Consider the following 18,512-nt stretch of genomic DNA (forward strand, 5'->3'; position numbering starts at 1 on the left):
GGGTAGAGAGGGAAGTGGGAGGGGGGATCGGGATGGGGAACACATGCAACCCCATGGCTGATTCATGTCAATGTATGACAAAACCCACTGAAATGTTGTGAAGTAATTAGCCTCCAACTAATTTAAAAAATTTAAAAAAAAATAAAAATAAAGATATGCTTTTTCCTTCTGCCCACTGTCCTTCTCTACCATGTCATTACTATCATTTTAGACAATGCTAGCAGTTCTTAAGATGAAGGGTGGCAGAGGCATTTGGGTTTGTTCACGGGATAAAAGTCTATCAAGTATTTATGTAAAAACAGGATGAATTAAACCTATTACTTGAAAGATGTTGTTAGCCCTCTAAACTTAGAAAGCTGCCCAGCCTTCTGTTTAATTTTCTGGCATGGACCTGTTGATTTTGGTTGTGATTCCACTGCCATCTTTGGTATTCCTTTTTTTCTTTTTGCAAGGACTTAAACACATAAAATTGTGAATTCCAGTCCTGGCTCTCTACTTACTAGTTATGTGATAAACATAGGTAAGTTTCTTAAAGACTTCTTGCGTCAGATTTTACCCATAAAAATGTGGGACTAACATCTATAAAGGGTTGTGGTAAGAATTTCAAGATGTGTGGTCAAATAGTGGTATTTATTATGATTAACATCATTATTTTTAATACAGTTAGATATAAATCTTATGTCGAATTTAGTATTTGGAGACATTCTCTAAAGTACTTTCACCTGATTGCTTTAATGACACAAATTACAGATCTAGTACATGTAGTTTATTTTTGATAGGATAAAATTTCATTATTCAGGGTACTTAAAAGTAGTTCTCAAACACAGAAATAATATGTGCTCATAATAAACATTTAAACAGTATAATGTAAAAAAGTTTATGTATATACAATTTTGAATTCATTAATCAAATTAAAATGTTGTAATAGTGTATATTTCTAAGCCAACTGATAAAAATGCATGAACTTAGAAAAAATATTTTCCCACTGTTTAGTTTATCTTTTTTATTAAACTAGGAGGGAATATATGTATTTGTGAAAGTACTTTGTAAAGAAACAAATGGGATAATGTTAGGCACTATTCTAGAACTGTTTATTACATTCAATAATTATTCAACACATTCTAAAATTTGTACGTATATGTATGTATAACATATTTGATATTAAATATGTTCTATAATTTATTTAACCCTAAGGGCTATTGATGGAGACTTAGTTGTTCAATTTTTAATATCTGAAACAGTGTAACACTAAACATCTTATCACAATTATGTTAGTTCAGATCATAAAGTATATATTGTATGTGTGTATATGTATTTATATATATGTGATAAATTCTAAATGTGAAATATCTGGGTCAGAAGTTATGTACGTTTAAAATTTTTATTTACATGGTCAAGTGATAGCTAACAAGATTGATAATGACTTCCCTGATGAATCTGCCTGCCAATGCAGAAGACAAGGGTTCAATCCCTGGGTTTGGAAGATCCCCTAGAGAAGAAAATGGCAACCCACTCCAGTATTCTTTCCTGAAAAATCCCATGGAGAGAGGAGCCTGAAGGGTTACAGTCCATGGAGTCTCAAAAGAGTCAGACGTGACTTAGTGACTAAATAACAACAACAAAGATTGACATTCTACTATAATTGTCACATTTTTAAGATGTCTGAAAAATCTGGGACAATATTTTAACTGACAAATTATTTGAGTTGTGTAGATATGAATGGCTTGTGCTCATATTTATAAATTAACCTCAATAAGGCAAGCTTCAGGAGATAGTGAAGAACAGGGAAGCTTGGTGCGACAGTCCATGAGGTCGAAAGAGTCAGATAGAACTGAGCAACTGAACAAGTCAGTTGGTTAAATAATATCTTACCTGAAATATTCTGATTCTGTACAAAGAATTTTCTATTAAATTGTATTTATAAATGCTTCACTTTCCAGTTAAACTTTTATATGGAGAGGCAGCAATGCAAACATCTTAAAATATCAATATATCAATTACATTGATATGTCACAGAGAATGTGATGCAAATACAAATAAATACCATGATCTAGTGTTTTGGCCATTCAAAACAAGTTTGTACTGATGTACATGCTATGTGATATACTCTTTATAACTTAGCACTCGGATAATGCACACAAACATCTAACGAACCATTTAAAATTAGAAGCTAAATGTAACTGTGTAAAAATACCGGGCTTTAAAGCACCTTATTGGCTGCAGTAGTGCCAAGAGTCCAGATTATCTTGTTTCTATTCCCCATGTACTGCCCTGTTTCACAGTGACTAGGAAAGAAATTAAGCTCACTTTTTCTAAACTGCTACTCTGCTTTAATAGCATTTCACTGAACAATGGCAGATCAAAACAAAGGCAGTTGATAACCAGTGGTACACTTTCAAAGCTCTAACTTTTCATGCCCACTTTTGAACTCAAATTTTCTAAATGTGCTGGAAGACTTTGAAATCCACGCTACTCATCTTTATTGATTCTTATCTGAAATATAGTAAGTCATATAATTATTTTTATTTTTAAAACATTTTAGTGTATATATATGGAGAAGGCAATGGCAACCCACTCCAGTACTCTTGCCTGGAAAATCCCATGGATGGAGGAGCCTGGTGGGCTGCAGTCCATGGGGTCTCGAAGAGTCACACACTACTGAGCGACTTCACTTTCACTTTTCACTTTAATGCACTGGAGAAGAAAATGGCAACCCACTCCAGTATTCTTGCCTGAGAATCCCAGGGACATGGGAGCCTGGTGGGCTGCCGTCTATGGGGTCGCACAGAGTCAAACACGACTGAAGCGACTTAGCAGCAGCAGCAACAGTGTATCTATCAATAATCACTAGAAAATATTATTAGAAGTATTTATTATCATTTTTTAGGAATAATTTTTTCCCAAACATGTCCTAAGAGAGGAAAGGTGTAAGAAGGTATGTGTATCCTGATCAGTTTTAATGGAATATATCACTTCATTGTTAAATGCACAAACCATTTTCTTAACTTGAGGGACCCCAAGAATTCCCAATCATTGATGACTGACTTGAAAGATCTTAGAGTGTGAGCTATATCTACTCAAGGCTGGAAACATTTTCTTCTACTTCCCACTTCCTTTGTCCAAGTATAGCTCTATATGATTCCTGTTTTCTGCTTTTTTGTTTTGTTCTGTTCTTGTTTTTCCAATACTTTTACTTGATGACTTTGTCAAATAGAGCCTTTCATAAAGTATTTTGAGGAGGGAAAGGCAGAAGGAGAAGACATGGAAAAAAGGCTCATTTGACTGCTCCACTAGCACCCATTCGGCAGGACCAGTGTCTTGTTTTTTTCCCCACATTCATTTAAATGATATATTTGAAGCTGTCACAGGATAGGTGTTTGTCTTTGGGTCTCCCACACAAATCTTGATGACAGGACCCAAGTTTACTGGGCAGGTGCATCTAGTCTGTTTAAAATTTTGACAGGTAATATTCTCAACTCAGTATGGGTTTTAAGACTTGACATGTTCTACAAATTTCTTGAAAAGCAGCTGATGACTGAGCTTGTGGAATCCACAGTGAAACAGGCTACTTTCAAAATCACGGAAGAAGACCTCAGAGTAAATTATGAGTTTGTGGCCCACACTCTTGGGAGGACAGAGAAATAAGACTTTCTTCCAAAAATTAATGAAGTACTGTGCTCTGTTTCAAAATCAAGGATAAACTCCTACTATCAGAATGTTGTTAGAAATATTCTTCTGTCTGGAGGTGGGTTTTGCTTCTTACACTCTCTCACCATCGCTTGTGTCCAATGACTCGGCTTGGTGAGCCAATTAACTGTTATCAGATGGCTGTCAGGCACTGCTTGGAAGTCTAGTCATTTCAAAAGGATGTTGTTCTAGGAAACTTGTGTAAACTCTGTATAACAAAAGAAAAGGCATATAAATATAAGTTATAATTCAAGAAGAGTTGTTAGATATGTGACTTGGTAAACTAAAATTATAAAGTTACCACATATACTATCCATACAATGTGGAATTAAAACAATGTTTGGATTTCTAGTATCATCTTCTGTGATATGATCATGCTCTCATAGCATGCCTTTACTGGCCTAACTATGCTCTTTGGGATAAGGTTCATCTCTGAACAAAGGTTTACCATTAATGACTTTATTTGGATCATTGATTTCATGAATTGGCATTCCTTAACTAACGTTGCACAGATTTATTTTTCTTTAATATTAATTACTCATACTGAAGCTGTGGTGAACTTTTTACCAGATACTTTCCCAATATACTCTTCTGTATATTCTGTGGTTTCTAATAAGAGAGTGGATTATGATGATGCTATCAGAGCCCAAACAAATTACATTTCATATCATCCCTGTTTATTTAGCACAATTTGATAAATATCAAACTAATATTTAGAGCTTTATTTGTTTTTCACATCCATTAGGTATATGTCTAGGTATGAACAATAATATAATACCCATGGAAGATCACCCATGGAAGATCAACTTGAGTACATCCTATTTATTCTAACAGTAACACATCTGAGAGTATCTTCCTTGTCTTTTGTGAATTGACAGTATTCTTTGTCCAGAAAATACACTCCTTTCCTTATCTTTCACAAATCTATTTCTTTATTACAACACTTCAAAAGGTATTTGTTTTTATAGGATGTTATACTTTCCTCTAGAAAATATTACTAGTTTGTTCAATATTACCTTTAATCTGGAGCCACAGCCTTGACTCCATGTTCAGTCCTCTTCTCTAGATCCTTTCTTCACCTTCTCTAACAGCCAAATTTATCAGGAAGCTAATGAGACTTAGCGTCAGCCCCCCCCCCCCCCCCACTTGTATAATGCCCTTTGATAAGCCCTCTGCTTAATTCTGATTTCACAAATTTGCATTCTATTTCTTTCTATTTCTTAAGAGAGCCCTCCTCCCATCCAAATTACATAAAATTTAGGCACCACAAAGCCTGGATCTGCCTTATTCCTGTATAGGAATCAAGAGAAGTTTCATGCAAATAAAAAGTAACGCTGTGTCTAGATTTAAACTTGTAACTTTGCAGATTAGCAGTCTAATTCTCTCTAGTGACCAGCTCTTCTATGCTTTTTGAGGTGAATAGATGTAATTCATTTATGGCTTAGAGCATTCTTCTATAGAACCCTATTTTACAGTGAGAAATTAACACTTTTGAAAACATGTGTGTGCTATGTTGTTGATATGAAATTTTTTATTTGACCCCCACTAGAACCCAAAACTAAGATCATGGCATCGGTCCCATCACTTCATGGCAAATAGATGGGGAAACAGTGGAAACAGTGGCTGACTTTATTTTTCTGGACTCCAAAATCACTGCAGATGGTGATTGCAGCCATGAAATTAAAAGACGCTTACTCCTTGGAAGGAAAGTTATGACCAACCTAGACAGCATATTAAAAAGCAGAGACATTACTTTGCCAACAAAGGTCCGTCTAGTCAAGGCTATGGTTTTTCCAGTGGTCATGTATGGATGTGAGAGTTGGACTATGAAGAAAGCTGAGCACAGAAGAATTGATGCTTTTGAACTGTGGTGTTGGAGAAGACTCTTGAGAGTCCCTTGGACTGCAAGGAGATCCAACCAGTTCATCCTAAAGGAGATTAGTCCTGGGTGTTCATTGGAAGGACTGATGTTGAAGCTGAAACTCCAATACTTTGGCCACCTGATGGGAAGAGCTGACTCATTTGAAAAGACCCTGATGCTGGGAAAGATTGGGGGCAGGAGGAGAAGGGGACGACAGAGGATGAGATGGTTGGATGGCATCACTGACTCAATGGACATGGGTTTGGGTGAATTCTGGGTGTTGGTGATGGACAGGGAGGTCTGGTGTACTGTGGTTCGTGGGGTCGCAAAGAGTTGGACACGACTGAGTGACTGAATTGAACTGAACTGAGAACCCAAAACTGTAGGAATTATGGCCCCCAACTGTGTCTCAGAGTTTTAATGTGTACAAGCTTATACAGCTGGAAAGTTTGCCTCTGGGATTTAAACCAAGCTCTGTGTGACCCTAAAGTTTGTAGGGCCTCCATACAACACAGCTGTAGTGCTCTTTTAATTTTTCCTCAATTGATATTTGCTTTTATCAACAATTCATAGATAAAAATGAATAGAAATCATTCATAGAATACAAAGTTAGAGATTAATATGAGGGCTAAAACAGAAACTTTTCAAATAAACCACTTGGTGATAAATTTAACATAATGTATAGCATTTTTCTATTTGCCACAAGATATAATAAAATTGTCGATGAGGACTATTTAAAAGAAACATTCAGCTCTAAATAGGTGGCGGTGGCAACATTTTGCTTTCACAGAGTAACTTTTTCACTTCCTCACACAATTAACATTGCTATTCCTCCTCTATACATATCCAAGTGGAAAAATTCGTCATGGGCTTCTGCAAGGGCCAGGAAAATAAAAATAGGACTCGTCCTCTCTTAAACTTCCTAGTCGGCTAACTGTAAACTCAATTAACATTTGGAGGATGGATTTCTAAAATCTGGCCATAGTTGTGCCGAACATTTTTTTGCAAAACGGTAATTTCCTTAATTCTTAAGCATCGATTTCCACAACTTCTGTCCAATGCTTTCAGCCCTGCTCACCCCTACCTGTGACTCCTCTGGCTGGGGTGGGGGCTAGTAATCAAAGTCCGGAAGGTCACGGAAGGAGCAGCCCCGGCAGCCGCGGTAGGCTCTGTAGGCGACGATCAGGTAGTAAAACCCGGGGAGGAACACCAGGACGCCGACAGTCAGGACTGGGAAGGCTCGATTGGCGCCCACTTCGCTGATATAGCCTGCCAGCAGGAGGCAGCCCGTAATAATGAGAAAAGCACCAACCAAAAACTGGGAGAAGGCGCAGGCGATGGCCTTAAAAGGAATGTCAGTACCGCTTTTCTCCAATACATGAGGTCTTACGACACCTGGGCATCTTTCCGGCTTTAAGCTCTCCTTGGCAGGTGAAGTTTTCTTCTGACTGTTACTATGTCCGCCGTCGGGACTGGGGAGCTTTGCGTATCTCACTTTGCCGCTGGGCATGCCAGCGGCCACGCTGATGCGAGTGGGCACGATAACCCGCGAGTGGGCGCGGAGCTTGCCCGTGGCCACGCAGCGGGCGGAGGCGCCAAGGCCAGGGCGTCCACCCAACGGCCGCCTGACCACGCGGTGGGCCGCCCCAGCATCTCGCCTTCACCTGCCTTCCCCTTCTGGGAGACTGCTCTGCTTTTGATGGAATCTCTTTTATCGTGTGAGTTTGTCATTGGTTTGATAATCATCAGTTTATTGGCTGTATTTGTTATTTTCTTAAGCCAGTTCTAGTAAACTCCCAAATCCTTTACCATTAAAACTATTTAGATTGAGCAGATTAGATTACATTCTTCGTTTTCATTTAGTCAATTTCATAGAATTTCCATTTATACTTGCTTATAGCAGGTGCCTTCAGTAAAGCTCAAATCCTGATATGATGATCAACGGCAAAATGTGTTCAAAGACCGCAAGGCAGTTCACTCCTAAATTTTGGCTCATTTTATAGGGAACAGCTCTCTTATAGGTTATATTATCTCAACACTGATTCAGTGATTGTGGGAGTGATAAGCTCTTTGGAATGTTAGCGTGTAATGAGAAGCAGTATGATGTTTTAGGAGATTGCAAAGGGGGGCGGTTCCTACTTTATGAGAGTTCAAACTGGAAACCTCTAAGTTCTCTCTCAGTATCTAGAATATCTAGAGAGCTTGGTCCAGAGCTGCAGCCTCTGGTCAAGGTTCTTTACTAACCAAACGTTTGACTTCTCCCCTTTTCTGTGATCTATGTCTACTTCTTAATGACCTGTGTGTCTTATAAGTTTATAATTCATCTTAAAATTTATTACCTACTACATTCATCATCATATTTAATTCCATCTGATCTCATTTGGAATGTGCATTCTAAATTCAATCACAAAATTCTGTTTTTTAAAACATATTCTTTTATATTTGGGATTACTTCATTACCCTAACTAGAGTATAAATTTGTTTATGGAAGTAACGGTATGACTTCCCCATCCTTTTAACCACAGAGATCCTAGCAGTGAGCCCTTGACCTTCTGTAAACCTAGTGTTTGTTGGTTAAATTTACTACAAAATGCAAATATTGTTGTTGTTGTTCAGTTGCTAAGTCCTGTCTTATTTGTGGCCCCATGGACTGCAGACCTCCCTGTCCTTCACTACCTCCCAGAGTTTGCTTAAACTCATGTCCATTGAGTCGGTGATGCTGATAATTTTCCCTGTAACTATTTAAAGTTAATTATAATCTTACTTTTATTTACATGAATTTTATAATGTACATCTCTTCTCCCTAACATATCTCAGAAATATAAAGTTGGAGTGGTACATTTGACCCCAAGGTCACACAGCTGGAAATTAATGATATGAAGAACATCTCCCAACTTTTAAGAGCTAGAGGTGAGTCATTTGTAATGGAGATAAAGCTTAACTTCATTCTAGTTTATTATATTATATGCATATGATCACATATTATATGAGCCAAAAGGGAAAGATAGTGTCTCAGACCTGTACGTTATGGGCTGTTGAGAGGAGATCTGTGCATTATGAAAGAGCAGAGCATTCAGAAGAGATATCTTAGAAAAGAGAGCTGAACTGAATCAAGGGAGGACATTCTTATTTCAAATAGGCCAATCTCAGAGAGGCTAATCGCTTTCAGTGAGATCCTGCTGGCACAAAGGAGATCCATGTCTAACGTTGAAATTGTGCTTCTGGGAAACAAGAGAAAAAGGTATAAATCAGAGAGCATAAACTGTAGGGCAATGCTGACATAGCAGAATACAGAGGAGTTTGGTAATTCATTGTATAAATGTATTTCAAATAGCTTAACATTATTATTTTATTAAATTGATTTTGTCAACTAGGATGGTCCAAATTATGTTTTGTTTGCTTAAATTAGGCCGTTAAGTTTATTTTATGCATATGTAGGTATATGAACAATTTTGAAGTTTAAGAATATAGTAGCTATAAATCTCAGTACTCATTTAAAATAATTTAGGGTCCAGACTTCACTGACATTATGTGACAGTTTGGCCAGTTGTTAACTTGGGATCATTAAAATGAAATGGTAGCTTTGCAGACCTGAGCCAGGTATAACCTCATGTGTGTATGTGTTAGTCACTCAGTCGTGTTGGACTCTGCAATCCCATGGACTGTAGCCCTCCAGGCTCCTCTGACAATGGAATTCTCCAGGCAAGAATGCTGGACTGGGTAGCCATTCCCTTCTCCAGCGGATCTTCCTGGCCCAGGGATCCACGAACCCAAGTCTCTCACATTGCAGACAGAATCTACCATCTGAGCCACCTACCTCACACGTCTCTAAGTTAAAAGTGGCCAGAATGCAATAAATTACTCAGAGATTTGAGGCTTTCAACAAAATATACCTTATTTGTGCAAAACTCACTTGCAGCTGACCTTTTTACTGTTTCCTCCCATCTGTACCCACCTCTGTTACATATGGTTATTGGCAACTGACAGCAACAAAATCATGACTTTTTTTTTTCAGGAAAAGATGAAAAATATTCCTATTGAGTTTATCTGGGGGTAATAATGAGCTTTAAATTCAAGGCAACAGAAAATCACCTATGATATTTGTGCATTAGAATGACACAGATATGTAAAACAATGCAGGTGCTTTCTTGATTTTTTTAATATTTTGCCCTACATTGCTTCTTTTAAACTTTGAATTTAATTTTGGGCATAGTTTTTTCCCTTGACTAGATGGGGTAAATTTTGACCTTGACTACTTAGAGGAGACACATTTCCTGCTTCTTAACTTACAGACTATTTTAAACTCCCATACCTCTGTTTACCAAGAGAGAAAAATGAGACTGGTGGAAAGACTATTTCCATAGGATCCTTTCATGAATATGGTCTCTCAGTTACAATTCAGTCTTGTCTCTGGTAGTATGCTTCACAATGGTTCTCTCTTTTCCCCTTGATGAGAAAGAAAAGGTTGTCATAGTGAAGTAACTCCAGGATCAGCAGCCACTCATGTTTACCATCATTCTAATAGCCTTGAATATGAGGTCTATCTCTGTTTCCTCATAACACTTCTTTTTGCTTTCCTTTTATTGCAATGCATGCATGCTGAGTCACTTCAGTTGTGTCTGATTCTGTGCGACATTATGGATGATAGCTTGCCAGGCTCCTCTGTTCGTGGGATTCTCCAGGAAAGAATACTGGAGTGGATTGCCGTACCCTCCTTCAGGGGATTGTCCTGACCCAGGGATTGAACCCTCCTCTACTGCAACTCCTGAATTGCAGTCAGATTCTTTTACCACTGAGCTGCCAAGGAAGCCTTTTATTGCAATAGCTGTATAATAACCTTGCTATACAATACCTATTTTCTTCTTGTGGAAAAGCATCAATCAAATGGTTGTATTACTGAATCATTAGACTTGGACTTGGTCTGGTTATTCATCTATGTATGTCTGGTTTAATGGAATTAGATTGTTTACAATATTTACCTGCCCCTCCCCCCCCCCCACCTCCCCGCCCAATCCCTCTGCCACACACGCATTAGACAAACCAGTATAGGCTACAACAGAAGCTGTTCTGTTGGGGGCAAGATCAGATAGAGATAATAGATTCTCCTTTGTTCAAGGTTTTGAAGAAATTGTCTATTTATTTAAATGCTTCCTGTTTAGAAATAATTGTTATGACGATCACAAGTGATTCTGTACATCAGCAATTTTGCCAGAATTATTTGGATTAAAAACATTTAACAGAACTTTCCATTCATATACACATGCACTTTTCATGGTTTGTTGTTCACTTGAAGATCCATTCATAATTTGAAAAACAATAGTGGAAATATTAGTATTTCCTTCTTTTTAAAAGAATTAGTTGCATTACTGGACATGCTTATGTGTTTATTAACTTTTCTTATCCCTTTCCTTTTATCCTGTAATCTTAGGTGATTTTCTGGGAATTTGTCCTCAAATCCACCTTTTCTGTATATTGTCTATCCTTTACTGTGTACACACTGACCTCTGGCCACATCAAACTATTTGGTGATTCACAAAAGCATCAATACTCTTCTTATCTTGTGAGTTTTCATACTTCCTACTTGTTTTCCCAGGAGTAATTTCTCTCTTTTGTCTGCCTAGTTACTTTTATACTCCTTTGAGAGTTAAATCATTGAACAATTTGTGTGTGTGATTACTATGTACCAGGCCCTGTGAAATAACAGAATAGAGTCCCTTTTCTCACAGCCTATTTAGTCCCAGCGTAAGGGTGGAGAGTGCATGAGACTTCCCTGACCCAGTGGTTAGGACTCCACACTTCCACCTCATGGGGCGTGGATTCGATCCCTGGTCAGGAAGCTAAGATCTCACATGCTGCAGGCAGTGTGGTAAAAAAATACATTAAAAAAGAAGAAGAAGAATGGAGAGAGAAATGTTAAATAAAATACACAGATATAGAACTGTAGACTGCAATAAATGTAATGTGAAAAAGTAAATGAATCAATAATACTGCAATTGAGTGACCTACACCACGTTAAAAATCAGGGAAATCTTACAGAGAATATAGATGTGGGTGAAAGGACTATTGGTCAAAGATACTGTGGCTCTGTAGAAACTGATAGGAGACAAAGTGGCTGTAAAATAGCAAATGACAAGCTCAGCAGTATAGGCTGAGGTTGCAGTTAGACCTGGACGAGCCACATTAGATTTTTAAGGCTAAGGTACTGAGGTGAAGGATGTGAGCTCGCATAGTTACTAAGTTGGGTCTGATTCTTTGTGACCCCCTGGACTATAGCCCGCCAGAACCCTCTGTCCAGGCAAGAATACTGGAGTGGGTTGCCATTTCCTTTTCCACAGGATCTTCTGGACCCAGGGATTGAACCCGCATATATGTAACAGCCATTGTAAATCAGTTCAGTTCAATCGTGTCCAACTCTTTGCGACCCCATGGACCGCAGTACACCAGGCCTCCCTGTCCATCACCAACTCCTGGAGTCTATCCAAACTCATGTCCATTGAGTCGGTGATGCCATCCAACCATCGCATTCTCTGTCATCCCCTTCTCCTCCTGCCTTCAATCTTTCCCAATATCAGGGTCTTTTCAAAAGAGCCAGCTCTTCACATCAGGTGGCCAAAGTATTGGAGTTTCATCTTCAACATCAGTCCTTCCAATGAATATTCAGGACTGGTTTCCTTTAGGATGGACTGGTTGGACCTCCTTGCAGTCCAAGGGACTCTCAAGAGTCTTCTCCAACACCACGGTTCAAAAGCATCAACCCTTCAGCGCTCAGCTTTCTTTATAGTCCAACTCTCACATCTGTACATCACTACTGGAAAAACCACAGCTTTGACTGGCTTTGACTTTATTGGCAAAGTAATGTCTCTGCTTTTTAATATGCTGTCTAGTTTGGTCATAACTTTTCTTCCAAGGAGTAAGTGTATTGTAAATTAATTGTATTCCAATTAAAAATAAATAATAAAAAGTAAAATATAAATAAATAAACTGTAGAAATCAAATTTTGTCCATACATTGTAAGGCTAAAAATAAAAAAGAACTGAATACCAACACTGTAATCCAGTTGGTAAATTTCTTCTCATAGAAATATGACTTAACAATTGTTAGACTACTTACATGTATACTAGTGTTGAACATATAAGCAAGTGGATTATAGAAATCACTTTCTCAGTGTAAGAGAAAGAGGGAACATTGGAACTATACACTATCTTTGAAAAACTTTTGTAGATCTACTTATTTAAAAATAAAGAGGTTTGAAAATAGATCTTGATAACTGTCTAGGATGAATTCTCCAACTTTGTTCTTCTTTAAGGACTGCTAAACTGATGTTCTATTTTATAATTTTTATTTGGAAAGAGCTTGATCCATAAGAACATGTAAAAATAATACAAAAACTCATGAAGTTCCCTTCTCCATGTTTTCCCCAATAATGATATCCTACCTAACCATAATACATTATCAAAAGCATGAAGTTGATTTTAGTGCAATATTATTAACTCAAAAACAGACATTATTAAGATTTCACCAGTTTTTACATGCACTTGTTTTTTGGGGTTGAGGTAATTATACTCCTATGAAACATTATCTCGTGTAGAATCATGTAAACTTCAGCACAATCAGGATATACAAAGTACCCCATCACCATAAAGAAACCTCCTGTCATTGCCCATTAGTAGTTATACCCACCCACCTACTTTATTTTTTTTATTTTTTTTTTTTTTAATATTATTTTATTAGTTGGAGGCCAATCACTTTACAACATTTCAGTGGGTTTTGTCATACATTGACATGAATCAGCCATATAGTTACATGTATTCCCCATCCCGATCCCCCCTCCCACCTCCCTCCCCACCCGACTCCTCAGGGTCCTCCCAGTGCACCAGGCCCGAGCACCTGACTCATGTATCCCACCTGGGCTGGTGGTCCGTTTCACCATAGATAATATACATGCTGTTCTTTCAAAACATCCCACCCTCACGTTCTCCCCCAGAGTTCAAAAGTCTGTTCTGTATTTCTGTGTCTCTTTTTCTGTTTTGCATATAGGGTTATCGCCACCAACTATCTAAATTCCGTATATATGTGTTAGTATACTGTAATGTTCTTTATCTTTCTGACTTACTTCACTCTGTATAATGGGCTCCAGTTTCATCCATCTCATTAGAACTGATTCAAATGAATTCTTTTTAACGGCTGAGTAATATTCCATGGTGTATATGTACCACAGCTTCCTTATCCATTCATCTGCTGATGGGCATCTAGGTTGCTTCCATGTCCTGGCTATTATAAACAGTGCTGCGATGAACATTGGGGTGCACGTGTCTCTTTCAGATCTGGATTCCTCAGTGTGTATGCCCAGAAGTGGTATTGCTGGGTCATATGGCAGTTCTATTTCCAGTTTTTTAAGAAATCTCCACACTGTTTTCCATAGTGGCTGTACTAGTTTGCATTCCCACCAACAGTGTAAGAGGGTTCCCTTTTCTCCACACCCTCTCCAGCATTTATTGCTTGTAGACTTTTGGATAGCAGCCATCCTGACTGGCGTGTAATGGTACCTCATTGTGGTTTTGATTTGCATTTCTCTGATGATGAGTGATGTTGAGCATCTTTTCATGTGTTTGTTAGCCATCTGTATGTCTTCTTTGGAGAAATGTCTGTTTAGTTCTTTGGCCCATTTTTTGATTGGGTCGTTTATTTTTCTGGAATTGAGCTTCAGGAGTTGCTTGTATATTTTTGAGATTAATCCTTTGTCTGTTTCCTCATTTGTTATTATTTTCTCCCAATCTGAGGGCTGTCTTTTCACCTTACTTATAGTTTCCTTTGTTGTGCAAAAGCTTTTAATTTTCATTAGGTCCCATTTGTTTATTTTTGCTTTTATTTCCAATATTCTGGGAGGTGGGTCATAGAAGATCTTGCTGTGATTTATGTCGGAGAGTGTTTTGCCTATGTTCTCCTCTAGGAGTTTTATAGTTTCTGGTCTTACATTTAGATCTTTAATCCATTTTGAGTTTATTTTTGTGTATGGTGTTAGGAAGTGTTCTAGTTTCATTCTTTTACAAGTGGTTAACCAGTTTTCCCAGCACCACTTGTTAAAGAGATTGTCTTTTTTCCATTGTATATCCTTGCCTCCTTTGTCAAAGATAAGCTGTCCATAGGTTCGTGGATTTATCTCTGTGCTTTCTATTCTGTTCCATTGATCTATATTTCTGTCTTTGTGCCAGTACCATACTGTCTTGATGACTGTGGCTTTGTAGTAGAGTCTGAAGTCAGGCAGGTTGATTCCTCCAGTTCCATTCTTCTTTCTCAAGATTACTTTGGCTATTCGAGGTTTTTTGTATTTCCATACAAATTGTGAAATTATTTGTTCTAGTTCTGTGAAAAATACCGTTGGTAGCTTGATAGGGATTGCATTGAATCTATAGATTGCTTTGGGTAGAATAGCCATTTTGACAATATTGATTCTTCCAATCCATGAACACGGTATGTTTCTCCAACTGTTTGTGTCCTCTTTGATTTCTTTCATCAGTGTTTTATAGTTTTCTATGTATAGGTCTTTTGTTTCTTTAGGTAGATATACTCCTAAGTATTTTATTCTTTTTGTTGCAATGGTGAATGGTATTGTTTCCTTAATTTCTCTTTCTGTTTTTTCATTGTTAGTGTATAGGAATGCAAGGGATTTCTGTGTGTTAATTTTATATCCTGCAACTTTACTATATTCATTAATTAGCTCTAGTAATTTTCTGGTAGAGTCTTTAGGGTTTTCTATGTAGAGGATCATGTCATCTGCAAACAGCGAGAGTTTCACTTCTTCTTTTCCTATCTGGATTCCTTTTATGTCTTTTTCTGCTCTGATTGCTGTGGCCAAAACTTCCAACACTATGTTGAATAGTAGTGGTGAGAGTGGGCATCCTTGTCTTGTTCCTGATTTCAGAGGAAATGCTTTCAATTTTTCACCATTGAGGGTGATGCTTGCTGTGGGTTTGTCATATATAGCTTTTATTATGTTGAGGTATGTTCCTTCTATTCCTGCTTTCTGGAGAGTTTTAATCATAAATGAGTGTTGAATTTTGTCAAAGGCTTTCTCTGCATCTATTGAGATAATCATATGTTTTTTATCTTTCAATTTGTTAATGTGGTGTATTACGTTGATCGATTTGCGGATATTAAAGAATCCTTGCATTCCTGGGATAAAGCCCACTTGGTCATGGTGTATGATTTTTTTAATATGTTGTTGGATTCTGTTTGCTAGAATTTTGTTAAGGATTTTTGCATCTATGTTCATCAGTGATATTGGCCTGTAGTTTTCTTTTTTTGTGGCATCTTTGTCTGGTTTTGGAATTAGGGTGATGGTGGCCTCATAGAATGAGTTTGGAAGTTTACCTTCTTCTGCAATTTTCTGGAAGAGTTTGAGTAAGATAGGTGTTAGCTCTTCTCTAAATTTTTGGTAGAATTCAGCTGTGAAGCCATCTGGTCCTGGGCTTTTGTTTGCTGGAAGATTTCTGATTACAGTTTCGATTTCCTTGCTTGTGATGGCTCTGTTAAGATCTTCTATTTCTTCCTGGTTCAGTTTTGGAAAGTTATACTTTTCTAAGAATTTGTCCATTTCATCCAAGTTGTCCATTTTATTGGCATAGAGCTGCTGGTAGTAGTCTCTTATGATCCTTTGTATTTCAGTGTTGTCTGTTGTGATCTCACCCTTTTCATTTCTTATTTTGTTAATTTGGTTCTTCTCTCTTTGTTTCTTAATGAGTCTTGCTAATGGTTTGTCAATTTTGTTTATTTTTTCAAAAAACCAGCTTTTAGCTTTGTTGATTTTTGCTATGGTCTCTTTAGTTTCTTTTGCATTTATTTCTGCCCTAATTTTTAAGATTTCTTTCCTTCTGCTAACCCTGGGGTTCTTCATTTCTTCCTTCTCTAATTGTTTTAGGTGTAGAGTTAGGTTATTTATTTGGCTTTTTTCTTGTTTCTTGATGTGTGCCTGTAATGCTATGAACCTTCCCCTTAGCACTGCTTTTACAGTGTCCCATAGGTTTTGGGTTGTTGTGTTTTCATTTTCATTTATTTCTATACATACTTTGATTTCTTTTTTGATTTCTTCTATGATTTGTTGGTTATTCAGAAGCGTGTTATTTAGCCTCCATATGTTGGAATTTTTAACAATTTTTTTCCTGTAATTGAGATCTAATCTTACTGCACTGTGGTCAGAAAAGATGACTGGAATGATTTCAATTTTTTTGAATTTTCCAAGACCAGATTTATGGCCCAGGATGTGATCTATTCTGGAGAAGGTTCCGTGTGCACTTGAGAAAAAGGTGAAGTTGATTGTTTTGGGGTGAAATGTCCTATAGATATCAATTAGGTCTAGCTGGTCCATTGTATCATTTAAGGTTTGTGTTTCCTTGTTGATTTTCTGTTTAGTTGATCTATCCATGGTTGTGAGTGGGGTATTAAAGTCTCCCACTATTATTGTGTTACTATTAATTTCCTCTTTCATACTCGTTAGTGTTTGCCGTACATATTGCGGTGCTCCTATGTTGGGTGCATATATATTTATAATTGTTATATCTTCTTCTTGGATTGATCCTTTGATCATTATGTAGTGACCTTCTTTGTCTCTTTTCACATCCTTTATTTGAAAGTCTATTTTATCTGATATGAGTATTGCGACTCCTGCTTTCTTTTGGTCTCCGTCCACCCACCTACTTTAGCACCTGGATTTTTCTTAGCTGCTTTGCATCACTGTAATTTTGTCAGGTTGAGAATGTCATGAAAATAAAATCATAAACTATGTTACCTTTCAAGTTTATCTTTCTTCAGTTAGGGTAATGCCCTGGAAATCTGTTGAAGTTATTGTGTTTTGTACATTTCTTTTTATTCCTGAGTGAAATGTCATTGTGTGGCTATACTGTGGTGTCTTTATCCGTTCACCTACTGAAGGGACATTTGGGATACATCTAGTTTAGGTTATCACAAACAGATGTAATAAACATTCATGTACAACTTTGTATGTGCATAGAAGTTTTCATTCTCTAGGATTAAGCTTCAACAGTAGGATTGCTTAATTACATGTTGTTGTTGCTGTTGTTTAGTCCCTAAGTCGTGTCCAACTTGTTTGTAACCCCCATGGACTCTAGTCTCCCAGACTCCTCTGTCCAAGGGATTTCCCAGGCAAGAATACTTGAGTGGGTTGCCATTTTCTTCTTTAGGGGATCTTCCTAATCCAGAGGTCTAACCGACATCTCTTGTATTGGCAGGCAGATTCTTTACCATTGAGCCAGCAGGAAAGCCCAATCATATGTTAAGTATATGTTTAATTTTATAAGAAATTTCTAAACTGTCTTCCAAGTGGCTGTGACATTTTGTGTATCACTCAACAATGTAAGAGAGATCTATTTGCTCCATATCATTCGCAGCATCTGGTGGTGTCAGTAGTTCATAAAACCGATTCAAATAAGTATGCAGTGATATCTCACAATTGCTTTATTCTTTTCTCTGATGACTAATGGTGGCACATATATTTTGAAATGTTTATTCACCATTCCTTTATCCTCTGTGATAAAGTGTCTTTCAAGTCTTTTGCTAATTTTCTGGTTGGACCAATTGTTTCCTGACTGTTGAGCTTAGAGAATTCATTTTCTCTGGATACAAGTCCTTCAGGAAATACTGTATATGATTTGAAAATATTTCCTTCCAGTCTATGGCTTTTCTTTCTTTCTTTGAAAATAAACAGTTTTATTAAAATAGGAATATTCAGAGTATACTACATTAATTAAAAACTTTCTATGTTTCCTAAGAAGATCATTTGCAGTGTGAATTTTTTTTCTTAATTTTAAACAGGTTCATTATATCTTTTTAATGGATGACGCCTTGATTTCAAGGCTAAGAACTTTGCGCTTAAGTCATGAATATTTTCTCCTATGTTTTCTTCTAAAAGTATTATAGATTTATGTTTTATATTTATATCCACAATGAG

At 37.3% G+C, this 18,512-nt stretch overlaps 1 protein-coding gene across 1 annotated transcript in view; it reads right to left on the reverse strand.

Annotated features, from left to right (window-relative positions):
* Positions 1-6,659: 6,659 nt before the first annotated feature.
* The window catches only part of LOC136150700 (uncharacterized), a 30,206-nt gene continuing 18,353 nt past the window's right edge, over positions 6,660-18,512 (reverse strand). The window contains exons 2-3 of the mRNA XM_065911401.1: positions 9,366-9,376; positions 6,660-7,173 (exon numbers count right to left, since the gene is read on the reverse strand). Coding sequence (XP_065767473.1) covers positions 6,660-7,173; positions 9,366-9,376 — 525 coding nt within the window. The remainder of the gene's footprint in view (positions 7,174-9,365; positions 9,377-18,512) is intronic.

This window comes from Muntiacus reevesi, chromosome 19, assembly GCF_963930625.1.
Source record: "Muntiacus reevesi chromosome 19, mMunRee1.1, whole genome shotgun sequence".
NCBI lineage: Eukaryota > Metazoa > Chordata > Mammalia > Artiodactyla > Cervidae > Muntiacus > Muntiacus reevesi.